The following is a 25,025-nucleotide window of genomic DNA, read 5'->3' on the forward strand; positions in this document are numbered from 1 at the left end:
ATCCCCTGGAGAAAGGAATGGCAACCCACTCCAGTATTCTTGCCTGGAGAATTTCATGGACAGAGGAGGCTGGAGGGCTACAGTTCACGAGGTTGTAAAGAGTCAGACACGACTAAGTGACTAACACTTTCACTTTCACTGTGGCAAGGAGGTAACATCAGTCGAATCATCTAGTGAAAAGTTACCCCTTTGCAGTTTTCTTTAAACCTTATTAAGTTCAAAACCAAGTCTTCAATCCCATGAAAATGAAAGAAAGATATGAAAGTGTTAGTGGCTCAGTCATGTCCAACTCTGCGACCCCATGGACTGTAGCCTGCCAGGCTTCTCTGTCCATGGAATTCTCCAGGCAAGAATACTGGAGTAGGTTGCCATTCCCTTCTCCAGGGACCTTTCTAACCCAGGGATTGAACCTGGGTCTCCTGCATTGCAGGCTGACTCTACCATCTGATCCACCAAGGGAAGCCCACTCCCCATAACGACTCACTAAATCTTTTTTTTTAACCAATAATAGGGTCCAAGCTTGGACCTTTCAGCACACTAGAATATCTGGCTAGAATTTCATAGCAGTGTTTAGTTTTGTTTTCTTTCTGTATGGTAGTGATTTATATATTTTTTTTAAAAATGAAGGCTTCCCTGGCGGTCTAGTGGTTAAGAATCTGCCTGTCAATGCAGGGGACATGAACAGGTTCAATCCCTGGTCTGGGAGGATCCCACATGCCTCAGAGCAACCAAGCCCACGCACCACAACAACCAAAGCCTGTGTGCCTAGAGCCTGAGAAAAGCCAACAAAATGAGAAGCCTGAGCATTGTAACTAGAGAGTGCCCCCTGCTCACTGCAACTAGAGAAAGCCTGTGCATCAGTGAACACCCAGCCTATTATACAGAGTGAAGTAAGCCAGAAAGAAAAACACCAATACAGTATACTAACACATATATATGGAATTTAGAAAGATGCTAACAATAACCCTGTGTATGAGACAGCAAAAGAGACACTGATGTATAGAACAGTCTTATGGACTCTGTTACAGAGGGAGAGGGTGGGAAGATTTGGGAGAATGGCATTGAAACATGTATAATATCATGTATGAAACGAGTCCCCAGTCCAGGTTCAATGCACGATACTGGATGCTTGGGGCTAGTGCACTGGGACGACCCAGAGGGATGGTATGGGGAGGGAGGAAGGAGGAGGGTTCAGGATGGGGAACACATGTATACCTGTGGCGGATTCATTTTGATATTTGGCAAAACTAATACAATTTGTAAAGTTTAAAAATAAAATAAAATTAAAAAATAAATAAATAAATGTCTTAAAAATAAATAAATGAGTTCCTTTAAAGACAGATATTAAGAAAACAGTATGAGCCAGTGTTTCATGAATATAGCTAAACATTTTGCCAGTGGTCTTTGAAGACCTAAAGTTTGGAATATCAATAATTTGAACAAATTGTAGGCTAGGCATCAAAAGGCCTAGATTTATATTTGGGGTCTTTGTAACTTTAAGATGGTTGCAAGCCCTCAGCCTGTCTGTCTCAATGTTCTCATCAACTAATTTTTAGGTTAGGCTGCATGTGATTTGCAGTAATAGCTAAGAGACTTTCCTTTAAACTTGATTGTTCCCAAATAATTTACAAACACCATTGAATCTTCACAACCACGCGATAAGGTAGGTTTGCAGAAAATGGAGCCAAGATACAGAGAGATTTTGCCCCAAGAGAATATTTTTTTTTCAGTTTACTTTTGGCTTTGCTGGGTCTTTATTGCTGCGTGGGCTCTCTAGTTGCTGCGGTGAGCGGGAGCGACTCTCCAGTTGTGGTGCACAGCATCTCACTGCGGTGGTTTCTCTTGCTGTGGAGCATAGGCTGTAGGTGTAGGCAGGCTTCAGTAGTGGCAGCACATGGGCTGAGTAGTTGCAGTGCCTGGGCTTAGTTGTTCCACGCCGTGTGGAATCTTCCCAGATCAGGGATCAAACCCGTGTCCCCAGCATTGGCAGGCAAATCCTTACCCACTGGGCCACAGGGAAGTCTCCTAAGAGAATACATTGAGTAGAATGAAACCAGGAATCAAATGCAGATAGTCAGGCCCTAGACCCCATACTCCTCACCATGAAGATCAACAATGTAGGTTCTCAGGACGCACTGCAACATTTGTTTTAAATTCCAGAGATTCGATGTGTCCATCACCTTCCCCCAGATTATCTTCCAACCGTACCATTTTATGCGGTGGAAACAGCATCAGCCTTAATGTGGACCTGATGGGTGAAGCAGTGCAGACGAGTGGCCTGGGGGGGAAGATCTGTCCATCTGTCGGCTGCCCTTCTGGCCGCAAAGTGGTAGAATGAGCCACCTCTTCCCAGTGCTGTCAGAAGGGAGAGAGACCATTTCCATCCAAAGCCAGGGAGCTTTGGATGTTGCGGGATCACTGAAAACATTCTCCAAGTCCTGTTTCTCCAAAGTGCAGATGATCACAGTGCATTATGGATAGTCCCTGCCGCTCGTCCTCATTTCCCACATCCACTCCCAGGAGCTGGACAGGGAAGCCTGGTCTGCTGCAGTCCATGGGGTCACAAAGAGTCGGACATGACTGAGCTACTGAACTGAACCGAATTCCTATCAAATACGCCTGTATATATCTTTATGATCTAAAGATTAGGCAATCATAATTGCATTTTATACACCCGGTGAAAACTGTAGAAAGTATCTGCTTTTTCTTGGCCTGACCCCATTGTGCTCTGTAGAGGAAATTCTCAGGCACGTTCTAGAATAAGGCATTTTTATCTGGTTAAAAGGCCTCATGAAGGCCAACTAGCAAATTTTCTGCTGCTATTAGTTTACACGTTGAATTATAAGTGTCTCAGAAGGTCCAAATTAAAAAAAATACATTTCAAAGCTATTATAATTTAAAACTTAAAAAAATCTTTGCCAGGCTATGTTAGAAAATGATTTTATCCCTGGCATAAAAAATTAAATATTTCTATATAGGAATGATCCATGACTTTCTAATTATTTTTTAAGGCAGGAAGGCAGTTTTTAATAATACATCTAGTTTTGCCTATCTGCTTCATTTTATTATTAGGAACAGATACACAAGTTTGAGTAAACTTGATCCATACTGAGCACCCAACATATATCTTTCTTTGGGGAGTTGTGTTATTAGAGAGAAGCCTCTGTTAACTTATGTCCTTGTTTATTTTGGAATTAAACAAAGTGTAAAGTAATTTTATTCTAAACATATGCATAGATTGGAGAAGGCAATGGCACCCCACTCCAGTATTCTTGCCTGGAAAATCCCATTGACGGAGCCTGGTGGGCTGCAGTCCATAGGGTTGCTAAGAGTTGGACACGACTGAGCGACTTCACTTTCACTTTTCACTTTCATGCATTGGAGAAGGAAATAGCAACCCACTCCAGTGTTCTTGCCTGGAGAATCCCAGGGACGGTAGAGCCTGGTGGGCTGCTGTCTATGGGGTCACACAGAGTCGGACACGACTGAAGTGACTTAGCAGCAGCAGCAGCAGCATACGCACAGATTCCAGAGCATGTGGGCATGGAAGGCTGGTGCTAATACTTATTGGCATGAAGGTACTACTCAGACTATTATTTTTTAAATCTCAGATCACTTTGGGAGACTGACAGTTGATTGTTTTAAAGTGTGGAATTTACTAATCACTTGAATCTCCCATATCTCATTTAGCAGAAATTGGATTTCTGGGGAATTAAATTTTGAGAAAAGGTGTATAGTATTCTATCTTCTAGATCAAACATAGGAAAAGTATTCCCATACTTCGTTCTCACTAAATACCTTTGACATAACCTTCTTGTGATATGAGTATTTTACATCAGAAGAAAAACAGTTATGAAGTTTCCAGTGGTTAGCAGAGGCCAGAACAAAACAAATATTGAACCAAATAATCTGATTTCCTGCTTCACAGAGATAGCAATGAGAGAAGGGCCATCAAAACACTACTTAACAAGCACTGAAGTTAAATAATATGTTGAAAAAAAAATGTGAATACATCCTGCAGGATGGTGAATAAACCACTCTTGGAGTTGCATGTTCATGTGGGGATCTAAGCATAATTTCACATGATCAAGGTAGACTCAATCATTAAATATCATTCTTTCAGTTAAGTAACAATATTCCTTTCTTGAGGGTGTATGCAAACCAGATATACAGGGTAGAGGAGCAGATTATGTGGTCTAGGGTTTTCAGCTCAACAGGGTGATGACAAGGAAAAATGAACTACAGAAGCTTTTTAGAAAAATGGAATCAAACTAAGAAGTGAGTTATAAGTCAGAACACATAATTCCGTAATTCGTAATGAGCTCTACCATTACTCACGTGACAGTGTGTCTGGGTTATCTCCGTGTATATACCTGACCCTCACCTCCGGAACACTGAGCCCTCCCAGGGAAGATCCTGTGTCTGTTTTTCTTCCTCGTGTCCTTGTCACCTCAAACAGCCTCTGACACAAATTGAGTGCCAGGTAATTGTTTGAATTAATGAATTGATTGATCCATTGATGAATGGCTGACCCAGGTAATTGAGATGGCTACACAGAGCCAAAATTCATTTGAAATTATTGGCACCTAAAAGGAATGGTATGACCAGATAAGAGACAATTTTAGGATCTTCTGTGACTCGGAGGCCAAATTAAGGTGACAGGTTTTCAGGAGTGAAAGCATGCGTGTTAGTATAAAGCAAATATATGTCCTAGTGATTTATATGAAAGTTGATAATTAATGTATGTTATAGCAATTTGTTTCAAACTGTTCTATAGGCTTCCCAGGTGGCTCAGTGGTAAAGAGTCAGCCTGTCAGTACAAGAGATTCAGGTCCCATCCCTGGGCCAGGAACATCCCCTGGAGAAGGAAAGGGCAACCCACTCCAGTATTCTTGCCTGGGAAATCCCATGAACAGAGAAACCTGGTGGGCTACAGTTATAGGGTCACAAAGAGTTGGACATGACTTAGCGACTAAACAACTTACTTCCATCTGCCAGTGGGGATTAAAAAAAACAAAAACAAAAACAGACGTTAAACTAGACTAAGGTTCAGTTTCCGAAGTTTCTAGAGATACCCCTTGGAATGTGGAGATAGAGAAAAGTATGCATGGGATGTGGGACTTGAAACCCTTTTGCTACCACACTCTGGCTGGTATCAAGTGGCTCATTTTGTTTCCAGAGAATTAATGTTGTTTCCAAAAATTAGCTCTCATAAGGCTCATTCAGGTAACCAGTATTGAATATGGAAATGAGATTTTTGTTCATACAAGTCTATTACATTATAGTTTATGAATCACAGTGGCTAGGTGCCAGACTTTCTTTCAAGCTAAGCAGGCTCTTTGCTCTGCTCCTCCAGCTGAGTCTTTTATTTGAAGTGTTTCTTCATCTTGGCTCATTTAGCCACCAACAGAAGTTGCCCTATGGGAGATAACATCTTATGTTTATTTACTTTATAGCATTATCACCTCTGGGCTCATTGCAAGTGAAAAACGTATCAGAAAAGAGAAAAATCTGATTTCAGAAAGCCACGACTCCCTTTACCCTGACATTGCTTTTGTTCATGCTTATTATTCTACTGAGAGTTAGCACATTTGCCTTCTGATGGGTGGTCTATGCAAAGAATTAAATGTGTTACTGACATTGGCATCACTTTGGGCAGGTCCAAGTTCAAAATACAATTACATGTGTGCTTGCTCACTTACGCGCACACACACACACACACACACACACACACACTTCTTCAAATGAACAAGAAGAATCTTATCAGTACCTCTGTTCTCTCTGCCGATTCCCGCTAATCCTCCAAGCCTCAGAAACAAGATAATAGAATTGATGGGCGTATTGGAGTAATTTTGGAAACAGTGCAGTGAACTAGAAGCATCCCTTACTTCACTCTGGAATTTTACCTGAAACTTGCATAACTATACACCCCATCATCTTTTCCTCTTTTCTGACTTTTAATGTTAACACTACATTTTCTTATAAGATCGCCTATCTGTTCTCACCTCCATAAATAGAAATGAACTCTAAAAATTTTTTTATCTGCAAATATTACTCCAAATGACTTTGGCAATAATCTCCACAAAAAATAGAATTAAGACAAATTCAAAAAATTGTTTAATGTTAACTATTTATAGGAAACAGATTTGCATATGTGTATATACTATGTTCTACTCCCAAAGTCCCTAAAGCAAAATTAGAATTCATCAAAGATAACAACATCCTCCACTTAACTGGTAGAAAGGCAGCTCATTAAAATGACGAGGCCCCCTTCCAATCATGATATGGTGAAGTCCACCAGCCTCACCAACACACACACAGCGTTGTTTTCAAATGTGAAAGGAAGCTAAGTTCATGAGCCGTTGATGAAAGCTTCCATCATAAAAGAGAGAGACTATGACAAAGAAACAGGAAAAAAAAAGAAGAGACAGACAACTTGGGGACAGAAAAACTCCCCCCAAATCATGTGTAGTCATCTTAGAAACATAGGAGAAGAAATTGCATTTATAAAACAAGAATTAAAGGTAATTTCTATAAGGTACAGCAGAGAGCATAAAAGACCTCTTGGAAATTAGAAATCTAAGAGTAGAAATAAAATAATCTTTGAAAGGGATAAAATCACAAAAGTCTCTTGCTGACTGGAGCAAAACAAAAATTGATGGAAAACAGGAGAGGAGTTATATGAAAATTCCAGGACCATGTGTCTGACCATATTGAGAGTGATTTTAGAGAGGACTGAAAGAGATTGATAAGAATTAGTGATGGGCACACAGAAAGCAAGGCAAAAGGACAGAAATAAAGCAATTGACCACTGCCTAAACAACGTGCCTGGTGAAAACACTGTTGATTTCACAGAACATGTGGGAGGGCGTACATGCCAGGAGCAACGTGTGCAAGGGACACTGCAATGATATGTTTAAAATATGTCGAAGATTATCTTTAATAGAACTTTCAAATTTGCAGGATACTATTAGAATTATCTCTCTACAAATAATCTGTATATGTCTTCTATGTCCTATGTCCTAGTATTAGTGATAATGGAGTTCCTGGAGTAGTCATCCATTCCTTTTATGCAGTGACTTAAAATCAGCAGACAAAGTTAAGAACCAGTGTTTGGAAAAGAATGGTATTTTTCCTTTCTAAATGGCCTCTAATTCATGACAAGATCAAAACTTTGCCTTTCTTGGTTCTGTGCTATGTTACAAATGTACAGCTACAATTGGCTTTTGCTATGTTAATGTTTTACCCAATTTTAAGTTATGGTTTTGTATTGCATTATGTACACCATGCAGTGTATGGTCCACAGGCTTTTCATTAGCTTCCCACCTTAGCAAACCAGAGTGCCCTTGAATTGCCTTCCCTATGGTTCTGATAAGCTGGACTTGATTATTTTAGTGTTGGCTATCAGAATTTGGAACTTGGTTTCTTCATGGGCTTCAGTTGATAAACAATCGTTTGATAACTTGACAAAGCACTTCTGTATTGTTGACATTCGTCTCTATATTGTCATTACCAAGGCTCTCTGGGCTAGTTCTCTGTAAAATTTAGTTTTCACAAAACTGTACGTTCTGATTTTTGATTAAATGTTTCAAAGTCAAATGATTTAATCAAATATAAGAAATGATGAGCTAATGGAATTGATATCTCTTCCATGGAGTCCAATCAAATCCTGTCTGTAAAATAAATTAGCAACTGATCATCTCAGAAATTACAAATACAGTTGCATGGTTTTCTATTTTAATTAAGGAGTTGAAATAACGTTCCATTATGAATCAATTTCCCTCTTTTAGAATTATCTAGGCCACTTCAACATTCTTAACTGGCTTCCTCCTAAGCTCCAGAGCTCTTATGAACCCCTTTTGTTCATTTGAGTGTGTGGATTCAGAGATATAAAACCTGAAAAATGTAGGAGGGTGATTCTGGTGCCCCGTTTCCTTGCCTGCAAATCATATAAGGCAGCACTAAACTAAAATGTAAGTTAGGCAAATAAAGGAAGTATGCCAGCAAGTGAAAATAAGATGTCTTAAAAACTGGTATTCTATTGAAAACTTTTAGGAAAGAGAAATTAGGAGAAAGTGGTAATTAGATTTATGTTTTAAGTGATCCCGGTAGTAATATGAAGATGATGAAAGCAGCTAATACTTAGCTGAAGTCATTGTTTTCAGTTCTTTTATGTGTACTAACTTATTTAAATCTCACATGAGGAAAGTACAGTAGTATTTCAGGTATACAGTAAGTAGTATTTTAGGTGTAAGTACAGTAGTATTTCAGGTGTACAGTAAGTAGTATTTTAGGTGTAAGTACAGTAGTATTTCAGGTATACAGTAAGTAGTATTTTAGGTGTAAGTACAGTAGTATTTCAGGTATACAGTAAGTAGTATTTTAGGTGTAAGTACAGTAGTATTACAGGTGAGGAAACTGAAGCATAGATATGTAAGTTGGTCAAAGTCACCAAATTGGTGTTGTCTGCAGAAACCCAGATCTGAGCCCCAGAGTGTAGCAAGATTAACCAGGAGTCATTGTAGCAGCGAACATGGGAACAGATGAGGGCTGGACCTATGCCCTGCTTAGCCCAGGGTGAAGTTCATTGAAAAAAAAAAAAGTATTCCAGTATTGTGGTCATTAGGAAGCCTGCTTGAGACTCAATTAGGTTTTAAATTATAGTTTTATGAAATATGCCTTGACATTACTATTCCCTGGTGCCAACCTGGGTATTTCTTCTAGCTTAAAAAAAAAAAAAAAGCTCAATCATAGACTTCTCAGAGTAAAATCCTATATGGATGTGGTTTGTCTTTTTAGCCAAAGAAGCATTTACAAATCACTCACTTGATCAAGGCATTAGTATAAATCTGCTAATGGAATCGAGTTCAGAAACACTGTACAAACAAAGCTTTGTTCAGATCACACAATTGCAGAGATGAACTGACAGTTAAAGATTCAAGTGGAATATGGCTTGAAGAGTTATGCTCTAAGGTGTGAAAATACATTTAGTCATGTTAGTATTAGTTTAGCCCTGATCCCATGCTAATAATGGAGAAATTGGTGACCATTGAGCATTGGTTGCTTTTACGTTGCCATTACATTTAATGCTTCGATCAAAAGTGCTTGAACTGTGAATATCTTTGCTACTGAGAAATCATGTCAAGTTTTTAAGTCAGTTGTCATCCTGATAGAGGCAGAACATTCCAAGAGTGAAGGTCTTATTTCTGAGCCCCCCCATCATCCTAGAGTGGTAACAAAATTTACCGAAGAGCAAAGATTAGAATCACCAATAGACTGAAAAGTTGCATTTTTTATCCAGGAATTTTTCATTTATTTTTTGTGAGGCAGAGGTTGTGTGAACACCAGATGCCAATCACACAGCACCAATGGATTTGCAAGATTATCAGACTGGGGAAAAAATGAAGGTTAAGCACAGGGTACAATGGAGATTACTTATGGTAATGAATTGTATAATTTTTCTAGACAGCGTTGGATTAATGTTCATCCTGAAAAGAGATTACAGGAGATCTGTTTCTTGCAGTAAACAAATACTAAGCAGATCATACATGTACAACATATGAATCGAGAGTCCTGAAGCACATATGATGATTTATCATTTACAGGAAAGTTAACCCGTTCTCTACTGTGCAGATGAGGGTCACTGGAGTCTTGTGGGGGTGGAGGCAGTGTCCTCAGAGCCACAACGCTTCTTGCTCTGAGTGGAGCCTTGAAGAGGCTATCGAGTTGTCATAGCCCAACACCTGCAGCCTTACTTGTGACAAGCGCCACTCCCCTTCCCGTGACCATCATGGAAGCCAACTTTGCCTGCCTTACTTGCGGGTCGCCTGGACCCTGGAGGAAGCAGCAGGGGATCCAGGTGGCACCGTGCATCCATACTTTGTACACTCACAGAGTCTGATCCCCGGTGTCTACTCTTCCTTTTTGGCTTGTGGTTGGTGGTGTTGGGGAGGAGATAGAACAGGGTAGGGGGAGGGGTGTACTGAGTTCTGCGCTTGCTCAGGGTGAACCTCCACCCACCCTCCACCCCCACCCCCCAACCATGGGAACATTGTGCTCATTTTTAGAATCAGCCTTTGATTCCTTTGTGGAGAAGGAAATGGCAACCCACTGCAGCATTCTTGCCTGGAGAATTTCATGGACAGAGAAGCCTGGTGGCTAACAGTCCGTGGGGCTGCAAAGAGTCAGAAAGAACTGAGTGACTAACACTTGATTTATTTGTAGAGTTTTTGCCATCAGCTTCTTTTTTTTTTTTTTAATTAAACACATTAAGAAAAAAAATTTTTTTGGCCTCTCAACATGTGGGATCTTAGGTCTCACCACTAGGGATAGAATCCGTTCTCACTGCAGTGGAAGCATGGAGTCCTAACCCCTTGATCCACCAGGGAAGTCCTCATCAACTGGTTTTTAGAAAACGGTGCCCTAGGCACCTGGTTTTCATGTTCACACTAGAATAGCATTTTCTTACATTTCCAAAACAATACACTGAGAAGGGTACACTTCTGTGGGATTCTTTCCCAAACCTGTTACAACCTCAGTCTAATCATGCAAAAGCATCAGATAAGCCAAATTGAGAAATGTTCAACAAAACCAATGACAAATAACCTTCATAAGTACTGTGTTTCTGTCTTGCAAGTCAGAAGACCAGAGGACTAAATCTCTATAATTTCACCACCCCAAAGTAGTGACCATTAACATCTTAAAGCAGACTAGACTCTTTTAATTTATGTGTGCTTAGCCACTCAGTCATGTCTGACTCTTTTCAGCCCTTTGGACTGTAGCCCACCAGACTCCTCTGTCCTTGGGATTTTTCAGGTAAGAATACTGAAGTGGGTTGCCATTTTCCTCCTTGGAAAATGGATCTTCCTGACCCAGGGATTGAACTCACATCTCCTATGACTCCTGCATTGCAGGTGGATTCTTTACCCGTTGAGCCATCGGGGAAGCCCATCTTTGCATTTCTATTCCCATATTTTCTTTAGGAAAATAATATTATTCTGTTGTGCTTGTGGTTACTGCTGCTGCTAAGTCACTTCAGTTGTGTCCAACTCTGTGCAACCTCATAGACGGCAGCCCACCAGGCTCCCCCGTCCCTGGGATTCTCCAGGCAAGAACACTGGAGTGGGTTGCCATTTCCTTCTCCAATGCATGAAAGTGAAAAGTGAAAGTGAATGAAAAGTGAAAGTGAAGTCGCTCAGTCGTGTCCAACTCTTAGCGACCCCATGGACTGCAGCCCACCAGGCTCCTCTGTCCATGGGATTTTCCAGGCAAGAGTACTGGAGTGGGGTGCCATTGCCTACTGCTTTATTCACTTAAAGGTGTATTGTAAACAAATTTCTCTGAGAAGTAAGTGTGCATGTCCTCTGAGATGAATGCCTCTGTCTGTGGATAAGGACTCAGAGCTGATTCCTTTACACCATGTTATTGCTGTCACCCTTCTTCACACTGTGGAGCTGGGGACGCCACCAAGGCAAGCCACCGAGAACATTGTAGTCAGGGAGTGCGTGTGTGCTAAGTCGCTTCAGTGGTGTCTGACTCTGCAACCCCATGGACTATAGCCCTCCAGGCTCCTCTGTCCATGGGATTTTTTCAGGCAAGAATACCGGAGTGGTTGCTATTTTCCCTTTCCAGGGAATCTTCCCGACCCAGGGAAGGAATCCACTTCTCTTATGTCTACCTGCATTAGCAGACGGGCTCTTTACTAGTAATGCCGCCTGGGAAGGTCAGGGAATGGCCTCCTGCAGTTTAGTTTCCCATCTACTTGAGCTGCAGGCATCCAGGAAGGGTTCGTGATTTGCTTTGAAAAGTGCCTCCCTTGCTGAAATAGGGAGTGAGAAATTTCTTGAGCAGGTTTTCACATTCAGTGGACAAATAGTAGGAGATATGGCGAATTGTATTCAGTAATGTTCCTTCTGCACCTTTTAAGTTCTGTCCATCTAAAGGCAGGGATCTGTGTGACCAGTGTGTTTAAAGAATGACTCAGACCCCACATATCTGCTGTGATGCCATCTTAATTTGGGGGCTGACAGCTCAAGGGGATGGGGGCTTCCACATAAGGCATCCCACTTATTGCCAAAGGTGAATTTGTGACTGAAGCCAGAGTCTGCCACCTTGATGTTCAAGTCAGCATCCTGGGTGGATTGTCCAGCTGCAATGCTGTCTGGTGGACATTCTCTGGCAGAAATAGCCTGAGGCCTGTTTCCCTTTCGTGCTGCCATGATCCCTTGGTTGATGGAGCATCCCTCCTCCGGCAGCACACTCCACGACAAGGGAGAGTGTTTCCTCCGTGTCCATCACTTCAGATAGTTTCACGATGTTGGGGTGATCCAAGACCTTCATTATCTTGACTTTGTGGGACAGTGTCTGGAGCCCCAAGGATTCTTACCGGCTCTTGTGAATGATCTTCACAGCCACCTCTTTCTCAGTCAGGATGTGCCAAGGCTACCTCACCTTGGTGAAGGTAACCTTGTCAATAGTCGTTGCCCATATGGGTTTTCTCCTCAGCAGAGATGTAGGCAAGAGGCCTCGAAGCAGGTTGCCTTTGCTGTCGAGATAAGGTGCCCGCGAGGTCAGCTTAAAAATGGAGAAACGCTGGGGGAAAACTGGATCCAAATCACCTCAAAAGAGAATCCTGAAAAGCTCACCTGAAAAGCTGATCTTTATAACAGAGTCAAAACACAGAGCCAGACAAAAATGAAGTTGAACAGCGATTATTAACAGACTGGTATTTTTAAGTAAGAAAAGTGAATTTTTAAAAATGGGGTAAAGAATAAAAAAGAAAAACTAGAAAAATAAAAGGGAGATGAGAAAAATCAAAAAGAATAAAGAAAAAGTGAAATAAAAAATAATAGTGAACAAAATTGCCAAAACCCCCACAATGTCAAGGAAGAAACTAACTTTGGTCAGAGTCCCTCAGGTCACTGGAAACCAGCTTCCTGAACTAAAAGATACAAAAACACTTAGTCCAGGCAGGGTCTTAAATAGATGGTTGGAGTCCCATAAAAGTGGCTCCTTATTAGGTCATAGGAAGAAATGTACCTAACATGAATGAGAATAATCAACAGCCAATAGTCTCATGTTTTGGTTTCCAGAACTCTTTACTCTTAAAAAGAAATTGGGACTTCCCCAGTGGCCCAGTGATTAAGACTTTGCCTTCCAGTGCAGTGGGTACGGGTTCAAACTCTGGTCCAGGAACTATGTTTCCACCTGTCTTTTGGCCAGAAAACCAAAACATAAAACAGAAGCAATATTATAACAAATTTGATAAAGACTTTATAAAATGGTCCACATCCTGCCCCCTCAAAAAAAAGAGAGAATGTGGCAAATTGTATCAGTTTGCATGACCAATCCTAAAACCTCAAATTGCCTATCTTTAAAAAAAAAACTCTTTAGCTTCTTTTAAAAATGGAAATTAATAATATATTTCATGCTCAAAATTCATTATATATATGCTTTATCTTGTAGGGCAGTTTGAAGTTCACAGAAAAGTGAGAGGAAATTGCAGAGTTCCCGCAACCCCCTCCTGACCCACCCAACACCTTAGCATTTCGTTTTATTAACATCTTGCATCAGTGTGGTACCTTTGTTACAACTGAGTCAACATTGGTTCACTACTATTAATTAAAGTCCTGAAGTTTACATTGGGGTTCATTTTTTGTGTTGCATATTATGTGGGTTTTGACCAATGTATAATGACGTGTATCTACCATTACAGTGACATACAAAACAGTTTCACTGCCCTGAAACTCCTGTGTTCCACCTATTCATTCTGTTCTCCTTCCCTGTTAACAGCTAGCAGCTACTAATCTAGTGAATCGCCATCATTTTACCTTGTCCGGGTCATGTGGTTGTACAGTATGCAGCCGTCTCAGGTTGTCTCCTTTCACTTAGCGATATGTAGTTAAGGTTCCTCCAAGTCTTGTTAGGACAGGATACCTATTTCCTTATATGGCTAAATACCATTCCAGTATATATGGGCTTATATAGAAGTTTGCCTATCCATTCACCCATTTAAGGACATCTGTATTGCTCCCAAGGGAAAACTAACCATACTCTGTGTACCAGCTACTTTCTAATACTTCACCTCAGCCTGATGGGTAAATCTCTAAACTGAATATCTTTATTCTCATTTTCAGGTGAAAAAACTGAGCATCTAGCTACACATAGCTAGCATATGGGATTTTCAGTCTCCTAGGATGAGTCAGATGTGCAGAAATGTAATTTTAATTCTTTATACCTGAACTCAGATTTCTGAGCCCCTGTTTCTGCTCATAGCAGAAAACACTGAATATTTCCAGTGAAAAGTGGCTCAGTCACTTCTCCTTTAAAACTTGGTCTCTTTTGTACCAGGAATAAATGAGATTTGGGATTCTCTCTTCCCCTTCCTTTCTGTTGATCTGGTGAATCGCGTTGTGCAGATGTTCATGAGGTTCATCTATGGCTTCCCGGAGGTGCCTCCTGGCTAGGGTTTTGGGAGTAGTCCTCCACCTTTGCATCCCTTACTGAAGTTCCCCAGCTGATTTTAACTCACTGAGTTTCTGGAGAAAGCGAGGCATGTGGTTCTGGGCTTGCTTGGCCCCACCTGGGTGCTCCCTGAGGTTGCTCCAGCACATTTTCCACACGCTCTCTCTCGGGACCTTTCATCCACAACCCTGCGATGATGCTCCCTCTCCACAACGTCCCACAGGGCATGTTGATTCTCTGCTTTTCAGAGCCGCAGGAACATTTTTAGGTATCTTGGTGCCCCCATTGGAGCCAAAAAAGAATGGTGGATAGAGGATGTTTCAAGAATACAGTTCTAAGAGACACAAAGAGGCAGATAACATTTTGCAAATAAGTAGTTTCCAAAATAAGTCAGGGAAGCATGAAACAGAGCAACTTCAAAAGTGCCTTGCTCAACAGCACAGTTTGTTCAAAAGGTCAGTATTATTGTCAGATACTACAATGCCCTTTAGTTGTGTAGTTTCTGAAATTTAACCACCTACACAAAGAAAGTATTAGTTAGGAAAAATTAAAAAATTACTAAGGTACTGTTCCAGATATTAGGTGACCTGATACAAATGTATTGTCTAGAAAAACTTCATCAACATGTAATTTTATTTTTTCCCTAGATTGTTGTGCATGTATCAGGCTTGCTCCCTACTTGCTTAGAAGGTTGTTTCAATAACTGAGATTCCTAGCCTAGAATGATCATGGGAAAAATGGAGAAGAAAATACTTTGACACATGTAGACTGCTTTGGAAAGTGCTGGCGCTAAATGTCCAGGGATACAATGTGTGGGATGTCAAATTGTTTACCTGTTTATTTCATGGAAGGTGTAGCATAAAGACGAACTGCATGTATCATTAGAAACCAAGTATTCTCTGTTGGTCCACTCTTTTAAATTTTATGCACTGATTTTTCACCAAAGGGAAATGTCTTTAATGTCTTTTGTGTTCTATAGTTATTTTATGTATTTAGATTCTTTTCCACTGTTTGCTTCCAGATAAGCCTGAACTTTAAGATGTGTTGTACAAGTTGTAGGGAAGACCTTGTGAGCAGTGATGCTGTGCTCTCTACATAGAACTTGGGATTAATCATTGAGATTCTTTGTAAGCTTTAAGTTGTATAATTTACAGGATATGATCTTGTAGTCTCTAAAATAGTAAAGAAGGTATTTGAGTGTTTATTATTTGAGTGGGGGAAAAAGAGGGATATGGACTGTAGATTTGAGGGGAGAGGTTGGTGACCCACCATTGCTTCAGGACTTGTTCCTCTTAAGCTTTGGAACTGGAGCATCCCCAATAAGCATTAAGCATCCTGTCCCTTCACTCAGAAGTGAGCAGTTGGTACTTCATTTTCAAAGTCACAGAGCATGAAAGAGACAGATAGCAGTGTTTGCACTGTGCTAGGTGTCAACAGGCCTTTCTGGATCATGATGATGATATCTTTCCTCCCTAAATAATTTTTACAAATATAGTGATGAAGACAGATTTCTGTTAACTGTCTTCAATGGGTCATAAGTTGAACTAGCACTATATTTTTTTTTTCCTGAAAATATGCATAGCTGTGACATGGTATTTAATAGTTAGGGCTTTCCTGTAGCTCAAACGGTTAAGAAGCTGCCTGCAATTGCAAGAGACCAGGGTTCGATCCTTGGGTTGGAAAGTTCCTCTGGAGAAGGGAATGGCAATCCACTCCGGTGTTCTTGCCTGGAGAATCCATGGACAAAGAAGCCTGGCGAGCTACAGTCCATGGGGTTGCAAAGAGTCGGACACGACTAAATGACTAACACACACATATTTAATAGCTTGAGGCTTATTTCTACCCAAATGAGCACAGCTGTAAGAAATGATGACCCTCTCATCTTCATAGCGATAAAATGGCTTCCTAATGTGTTTCCCTACCTTTGAATTTTCAGTTCATTCCTCTGGATTTCCAAGCTCCATCCTTTCCCCTCTCGGAAACCCTGTGAAAATGTACGACTTTTGACCAGATGACAAAGCACAAAGGATGAAATCAGTTGCATTCAATTATGATATGACAAAAAGCCTTTCAAAATCTTTGTCACAGTGCAGTATTCAAGCAACATTAAACATAATAGAGTAAAAGCAGACCGAGGAAGAGAGTTAATATTTTGACAGGAAGTTTTGTGAACTAAATCACTTGCAAATTTCAAAACAGTCGTTGATGAATAGCTTTGGTAGTTTCTAACTTTCGGGCCTACTTTCCAATCATATGTGCAATGTCTTCTTATTGATTAATCTTTGGACCTAAAATTAACTGTTACATTGTTTTCTTGGTACACTTTTATATTTCTCAAAAAAGCAAGTCTCCATTGCTGAGTTGCATTCAAGAAAATAACAGGGAGTGAGGTGAAGAGTAAGATACACGTTCCTTTTTTGGGAGGGGGTGATGGCTTTTTAAATTTTTTATTTATCTGTTTATTTACTTATTTATTTGGCTGCACAGGGTCTTAGCTGTGGCACGTGGGATCTCCGCTGTGTCCTGTGGGATCTTTCACTGTGGTGCATGAGCTCCAGAGCCCCATGCTCAGTAGTTGCGGCAGGTGAGCTTAGCTGCTCCGTGGCATGTGGAATCTTAGTTCCTCAATGGCCTCCCCTGCACTGCAAGGCAGATTCTTAACCACTGGACCCCCAGGGAAGCCCCCAAGACACACGTTTCTATGTTGTGTTCCCTGTCTTCCTATTCTAAGTATATGTATTTAAACAACAGCTTGTATTTTGTAAATTATTATAAAGATAAAATTTTCAAGTTTAATTCTACCATATTGGGTTGTGGGAAAATAAAAGCTTCTGATAGGGTTAATCTAGCTACATAAAATTCCATGCTGAGTATGATCATAATCTTGGTCTTTGATTAGATCTGAGCTTGTAATATCTTGTGATTAATCAAAATGGGTTGTATTGCGTGTAGTATAAGTCACTTCACAGATGGGATGGGGAATCATCAGAGTGCTCTTGAATATTTGTTTTAATCCCTTGTAGGATAAAATGGCTTTGGATCTTTTTTTTTTAACTTTAAATCAGATTGAGTTCACCAAATAAATGATTGAGAAGAAATTTTGAAGTCCAGTTTTGCTAGGATTATGGGTCAGAAAAGAAGAAACTTGGTTTTTAATTCATAATATTTCAATGATTCATTGAACATACTTCATATATTTAAAAAATCTTGTAAAACTTAATAAATATTCCTATGAAGAATATGACAAAAAAACCTTTCATAGGATAATATTGAGATTTTTATTGTTTTCAACAACACAAAAGATTTTTCAAGATTAATAATTGCCCCTCTTCTAATTATTTAATTCCAGTCTAATTGACATCTGATAACAAAGAGCTTTGCTTTGGCAACTAAACTGCCTGACATCTAACCCCCAGAAGCACAGCAGGAGCACTCACACACAAAATGTTTACTGAATATGTCTGTCATTTCAGCCAATTGAGTCTCACAAGACACAATTTCTCACAAGTGTTGCTCACCAAAAACTGTAAGTTGAACTGTCTGCTCCAGAGCCACACACATGAAGGGGCTCAATAAATACATGTCTAAGATTATATGAGTCACCGAATAAAGGGCTTCCCAGGTGGCACTAGTGGTAAAGAACCCGCCTGCCAGTGCAGGAGACATAAGAGACAGGTTCTATCCATGGATTGGGAAGATCCCCAGGAGGAAGAAACGGCAAGCCACTCCAGTGGTCTTACCTGGAGAATCCCATGGACAGAGGAGCCTGGAAGGCTACAGTCCATAGGGTCGCAAAGCATGGGACATGACTGAAGTGACTTAGCATTCACCGAATAAAAGAATTGGAAAAAAAAACAAACTGTGAAGTTCTTCCAGTCTACTTCTAGACTGGACAAATGACCTACGGGTGTTAAAATAAGAATGATTTAATTTTTTCTTTTATTTTCTTTTTTTTCCTATAGGAGACCTGGTGAGCCTCCATTGATAAAAGGCTGGCTTCCTTACTTTGGACAGGCCCTGAAATTACAAAAAGATCCTCTGGGTTTCATGACTTCTCTTCAAAAGCAGTATGGTGACATTTTCACTCTTCTCCTTGGAGGTAAATGACATTTCTTTTAAGTTCCTTACTTAAAATTTCTCACCTATTCTTTAATGTCGTTATATTTTTCTCTAGGAAAAATTAGATTATTTGTATATTACTTTACTTGTAGAGCAATGCAAAAGAAAACTGTTTTTGAGTGTAGTAATCCTAACATTAAAAAACAAATTATAGAATTCTCTTGAGAGTGCCTGGGGAATACCACTCTCCTGTTGTCATATGTTATTGGGTTTGGTTTAACTTGCCTTTAAGCATTGTTTTTTTAAAAGCCAGAATGCATTGACGGACTTGGCTTTGTGAAGCAGTGTTAGGTTTAGAGAAAATTGATCAGACAATACAGACAGTTCCCATATATGCCCTCTTCTCCCTGGTCATAACTCCCCCTGTTATGAACACCTTATGCTAGTGTGGCACACTTGTGGTAACTAATGCACCAATGTGGATACATCATCAAGTCTGTGGTTTGCTCTGCAGTCCATTCCTTGTGTTGTCCAGTTCCTTGGGTTTGTCCTGTTCCTTTGTGGGTCCTGTTCCAAAATGCATCATGTCATGTATCCGTCATTATGGTGTCACAAGAGTAGTTTTACTGGCCTAAAAAATCCCCTGCATTTCCCCTATCCACTTCTCGTCCCTTTCCCCTGAGCCCCAAGCACCCACAGATCAGGATGCACCTTTTAAAATTATTTCTTTATTTGGCTGTGCTGGGCTTTTCTCTAGTTGTGGTGAGTGGGGAGTATTCTCTAGTGGCAGTGCATGGGCGTCTCATTGCGGTGGCTTCTCTCGTTGAGGATCACAGGCTCTAGGGCATGCGGGCTTCAGTGGTGGTGGCTCCTGGGCTCGAGAGCACAGGCTCAGTGGTTGTGGTGCACAGACTTAGTTGTCCTGCAGCATGTGGGGTCTCCCTAGACCAGGGATCAAACCTGCGTCTCCTGCATTGGCAGGCAGATTCTTTACCACTGAGCCACCAGGGAAGCCCACATTTTGGAGGCAGGGGGGCAGCATGCCATGTGGCATGCAGAACTTCCCTGGCCAGAGATTGATCCCATGCCTCTTGAATTGGAAGCAGGGAGTTTTAACCACTGGACCACCAGGGAAGCCCAGAAAATATTTTTAACTTAAAAGTATTTTTTATGATTCTAACTTCAAGATGTTTACAGAACAAGAAAAAATATACACAGAAGGATCACTACATAGTCCAACATCATGGTGCTATAGGAGAAGCTGGAATGTTCTCAGATCATCTTCCTTTAAGGCCCACGCTCTCCAGCTGTGTTAACTATCTCTGGCTGCATAACAAACCTCCCCCAAATGTAATGCCTTGAAACAACAACTGGTCTTGCCCAGGCCCACTTGTGTGGCTTGAGCCATTTGACTGATTGGGGCTAAATGTCCCAAGATGACCTCATCACATGCCAATTAGGACCTCCTTGTCCTCATGAGGTTTCATCCTCAAGATGATGTCCTTATGTGGCAGCTGATATTTTAAGAGGGTTAGAGGAAAGCAGCAAGGCTTCTCGAGGCCTGGGCTCAGATGTCATAGAACCTTGCTTCCACCACATTCTGTTAGTGTGAGCACGTCTCAGAGCAACCCAGATTCAAGGCTAAGAAAAGAGACCTCCACTTCTTCCTGGGCAGAGTGGCAGAGTTGCAAAGGAGCACATGTAGAAAGAGTGAAGAAATTTATGGTGGTGTGTTTGCTCACAGTCTTCCACCATCAGCTTATCTCCTGGGCTAGCCATTCCTTTGCTTGCTTTTGTCTGTCCCGTGTATGTCTGGGAGGCTGATCTCTACACACTAGATGGTCTACACTCCTCTGCCCTCCTACTTCTGGTTGAGTGTGCAGATAGGAGGCTCTGTTCCAGCTCCCTGTCACTGGGATCTGATAACTTTCAGTTTCTTTCCCAAGAAAATTGAAGATGACAGGTATGATCTCGCTTAGATCCCCACATACCTGTCAAATGCACTGGTGTTTTACAGTGATCCTTACCACCTCCCCATGTTATGTCTGATGCCTCTTCTCAAATCACTCTTAGTATCTCTTCTGTCAAAGCATTTAATAAATTGTGACTGTATTGTTAATTCACATTATCTATTTCCCTTCATTATTATCTAACTCCTCTCTTGCCCACATTTAGTTCACAGCTCAGCACTGATTGATTCACAATAAATATTTGATGAGGAAATTCTTAATACCTTAGAGCTGATGAAATACTATAACACAAATAAAGGCCATAGTTGGGGCTTCTAGCCTAAGTGAACTATTCGTTTCATATTACATTTTGTATTTCTTCACTTAGAAAAAGTAATTCTTGGGGAGGGATAAATTAGGAGTTTGGGATTAACATATACATACCTCTCTATATAGGGCTCCCCTGCTGGCTCAGACAGTAAAGAATCAGCCCGCAATGCAGGAGACCCATGTTCAATCCCTGGGTCTGGAAGATCCCCTGGAGAAGGGAATACAATTCACTCCAGTATTCTTGCCTGGAAAATTCCATGGACAGAGGAGTCTGCCAGGCTACAGTCCATGAGATTGCAAAGAGCTGGACACGACTTGGCTTCATAATACAAAACTATATTCTTCACTTAAAAAAATAATTCTTGGGGAAGGATAAATTAGGAGTTTGGGATTTACATATACACACTACTATATATAAAATAGATAATCCACAGGGACCTTTTGTATAGCACAGGGAACTCAGTCTGAAAAAGAATGGATATATGTATAACTGAATCTCTTAAATGCACACCTGAAGCTAACACAACATTGTAAATTAACTATACTCCAATATAAAACAAAAATTAAATTTTAAAAAGTCACTTTTAACTTTAAAAAGTAAACCTTATAGTCTAATGAGTAGATACAACAAATTATTGACATTTTCAGTTTTCCTTTCTAATACATTCTACAAAAATAACCTCAGATGATTAAGCAGAAACTTTAAGGCAGATTGGAATAATTTTATTCACTTTTCAGAAAATAACAAATTTCTGCTGACACTTGATATCTTCATCTTAAATACCGAGACACTTGCTGAATTTCTAATGTCTATTGACCATGGTTATGTTTTTAAACTCCACCACAGACAACCAGAGTTGAATACATACTACTACTTCCTTTGGCTTCTTCCTAGAGTTTGAATAAATTCCTGTCAAGAAATCCTTTTCATGTACGTGCCTCTAATGATCAGTTGGCAAAGTAGCTCGTTTGGAAAATGTGAAACGGGAAACAGTGTCTCCCACCTTTGTCCCATGATGTGATTTCACTGAGTATATGTTCTCTCGTGATGAGCGAATGATTGTCATCCCCAAAAGTCTCAAGGGACACGAATGTCATCTTAATAAAGAAATTAAAAGGTACATCTTTTCATGGGAAACCACGCAAATTCGTGACCTGTCGCAGAAAATAGTTCTCTAATTGGTTTTGTGTGGTGGTGCAGCGGAATCGTTTTCCCTAGATGTCACCGCAGCGAAGCACCACTGTACATCATTGTCAACAGCTAGCGAAATCTCCCTAATAAGAGTGGGAGGATAATGTGGTCATCCTTACCAAATAAAAAGTTGGCTCATAGTCCACTCTTCCAACGAATATTTTTAGCTGGAGATTTTAAATGGAGAGCCAGGTATATGTGGAGATTAAAAGGTGATAGCTATGGAAAATTTCTATAAAATTCTAGTTTATCTCCTATTTATTGACTATACATTTCTATTCCAAATAGTCAAATGGTTGTTCTGAATTCCCTTGGAGGTCTTCCTGTACAGCACCAAATATCTAAGATGAAAACATCAAAATTCAAGTTATAATGATCCAGATGTCAAACTTCAAGACATCAGAGTGAATGACTTTTTTTTTTTTTAACATTTAGTGACATACTTATCATTACATTGCTTCACCTTCCTAAAAGAAGTAATTTTGCAGGAAGTGAAACGGCTCTTAGGTTAGTAATAGATCATGTGCAGGTTATTCAGGAATGATGGAATTAATATGTTTGTGTTGAGCCAGTTCCTAAAAAAAGGAGGACAATGAAATGTTTGGTAAAGAATATATTAAAAAATGTGACCCCATTTCAAATTTACTGCTCAAAAGGATGATTTTATATATATATATATATATATATATATATATATACACACATACACACATATACATTATTTTGCAGAAGTGAGCCTCATTTTGACATTTATTCTTTGAAATTCTTTAAATCAATATTTCACATCAACTGCTGGTAGCTTTCCTTTCTCTTTTGAAAACATGGCAAAAGATACTGTTTCTATCTTGTGATCTTTGTGAAGTAGACGAGTTGCCTGTTGACACTCGGCATTCACTTACATAAAAGCACACTGGAACAAAAGTTAATTTTGCTCCAAGAATCCATGGCCTTCAGAATAACTTTTCAAATTTCCTTTGTTAAGAAATTTAAATTCATTTTATGAATGTATATGTGTTTTCCTAACTGTCTGATTAAAGATTACAAAGAAACTCTGGTTTTGCATCTCACATTAGCAGATGGTGGACAGATGGTTTAAATTAATATTAATTTTGGAAAACTTAGCTTAAATTGTTTATACTGAAGATTAAAAGTTGGAAAGCCAGCTAGCATCTCCAGTGTTATTAGTACTTCCAAACCCACTTGAAAAGTAAAATCCAGAAAATCAAAATGTCTTACTCAGCAGTCCACATCTTATTTGGATAAGAGAGTCAGTAAAGCATAATGCCTTGATATTGAAGAAAATCAAAATAAGAACTGAGAAAAAAAATACAGATCCTGGAGTGTAAAGAGCCTTGGAAAGAGTGAGAATTTTATCTACAAATAAATTGCATTAAACTGATCAGTAATTTTTTAAAAAACAACCTATGTGACACTGCCTATTAAAAAATAAGCAGTTATTAAAAATCAATGAATACTTGGTTGCTAATCATACACAGTTTTCCACATTTAGCTTTTACTGTTTTTATTTGATACTAACCTCATAATTTCTTCCCATTTCCTCACCTTGAAGGTGAGAGAAAGAAAGGGAGAGAGAGGGAATACATGTGTATTCATGATGAATTATAGATAAAAATCTCTAAAGTACATGAAGCTTGTACTTCAATAAGTCAGTGACTAGTGGCTTCTACTGCCATGACTGAATACAGTTTTGTCTTTCCGCTTAGATTTTGATGAATACAGACAATTGGTAACAAAAAATTCCAACTATTCTCTAAAATTATGTTTTACAAACTAAGCCTTTTATGCATTCTCTGAATTTTAGTGACAAATTTAAAATAACTCTGTAAAGATATGTAGCAAACTCCTTTCATTTAGTGAAAAGAGAAAAGTATGAATCACCACCTGTGAAAATACACAGCCTTGCCTAAAATTATATCTTTTGCAACATAAGAGAATTGACTCTTTTTTTCAATTATTTGTCAGGCAGATGCTGGTGATTTTATTTAATTAAGCTGCTATGGTAAAGCAGGTGTCATAAAATATGCCCAAATCCAGTTGAGTCAGTTTTGCTCTCCTGGGGGGTTGGGAATCCAGTTTATGTTGTAGATATAACTTTGGGATCTGATCAGAATGAGTAGTCACTCAAGTTTTACCCTCATTCCTGAATTGGCCCACCTTATTAACTAAATCAAGGGGAAATAGAGTGAATACAATTTAAGTCATTTATTTTTAGGCAAAAAGTTGTAGCACATGTATATTTATGTACACTAAAACCTTAAATTATGCCTTAAGACTGAAAAGCAAAAAAAAATTATCCTATTTCTAGGATTAGGTTAAAATTATTCAAAACTTTGTCATAAAACTTGTCCCAAATTGAATTTAATTTCTGTGATGCTGTTTGAGTTACCAGAAATAATAAGTGAGTTGTTTATCTAAGAAAGGTTCACACACATACACATAAAAACACAGAAATGATGACGTGAAGAGCTGAGCATAGATGTTCTGACAAACTTTCATGTCTAATCATTTATCATTTTCTAGAAGACAGTAACATAAGCATTACAGTTTGTGGGATCAACTAAATTTCATGTGTGTTCTTGGAAAGGAAGGCTTATTAAAGTTAATATTGAGTATTGAATGCATATGACTTCTCATTAGCAGGAGTCTTGAAGCAACCTTTGAGTGAGAAGGAAACAGAACAGTACCAGGAAAAGCACCGTGTGTGGACTGTTTTCTTGTCTAGGCTCTGCCACTAAAAAATGGCAACACAATCCTGGCCTTTAGCTTTTCCTGCCTTTCTTTCACTGGTAAATGCCCGGGGTGGTGGGGGTGGGGAGGGTGCAACCAGGAATCTCCACGGTCCCTGCCAGTTTTGAGAGCTAGACTGCAGTGTGAGTCTGTGCCTTAGTGGTGCTGGTGATGTTGCAGTTTAGTCACTTAGTCATGTCCAGCGCTTTGCGAGCCCATGGACTGCAGCACACCAGGCTTCCCTGTCCTTCTATCTCCCGGAGTTTGCTCAGACTTACAGCCAT

At 39.8% G+C, this 25,025-nt stretch overlaps 1 protein-coding gene across 4 annotated transcripts in view; it reads left to right on the plus strand.

The window, feature by feature from the left end:
• Positions 1-25,025, plus strand: part of CYP7B1 (cytochrome P450 family 7 subfamily B member 1) — a 174,304-nt gene that overhangs the window by 123,487 nt on the left and 25,792 nt on the right. For 2 of the 4 annotated variants that reach the window (XM_086336812.1, XM_086336813.1), the window contains exons 2-3: positions 16,951-17,047; positions 18,426-18,562. In XM_086336812.1, coding sequence (XP_086192938.1) covers positions 17,028-17,047; positions 18,426-18,562 — 157 coding nt within the window. In that variant the 5' untranslated portion in view covers positions 16,951-17,027. The remainder of the gene's footprint in view (positions 1-16,950; positions 17,048-18,425; positions 18,563-25,025) is intronic. The other 2 variants (XM_086336809.1, XM_086336811.1) reach the window with 1 other exon arrangement.

Source organism: Bos grunniens, chromosome 14 (assembly GCF_055505025.1).
Source record: "Bos grunniens cultivar Pamir isolate PY7600 chromosome 14, Bosgru_T2T1.0, whole genome shotgun sequence".
Lineage (NCBI taxonomy): Eukaryota > Metazoa > Chordata > Mammalia > Artiodactyla > Bovidae > Bos > Bos grunniens.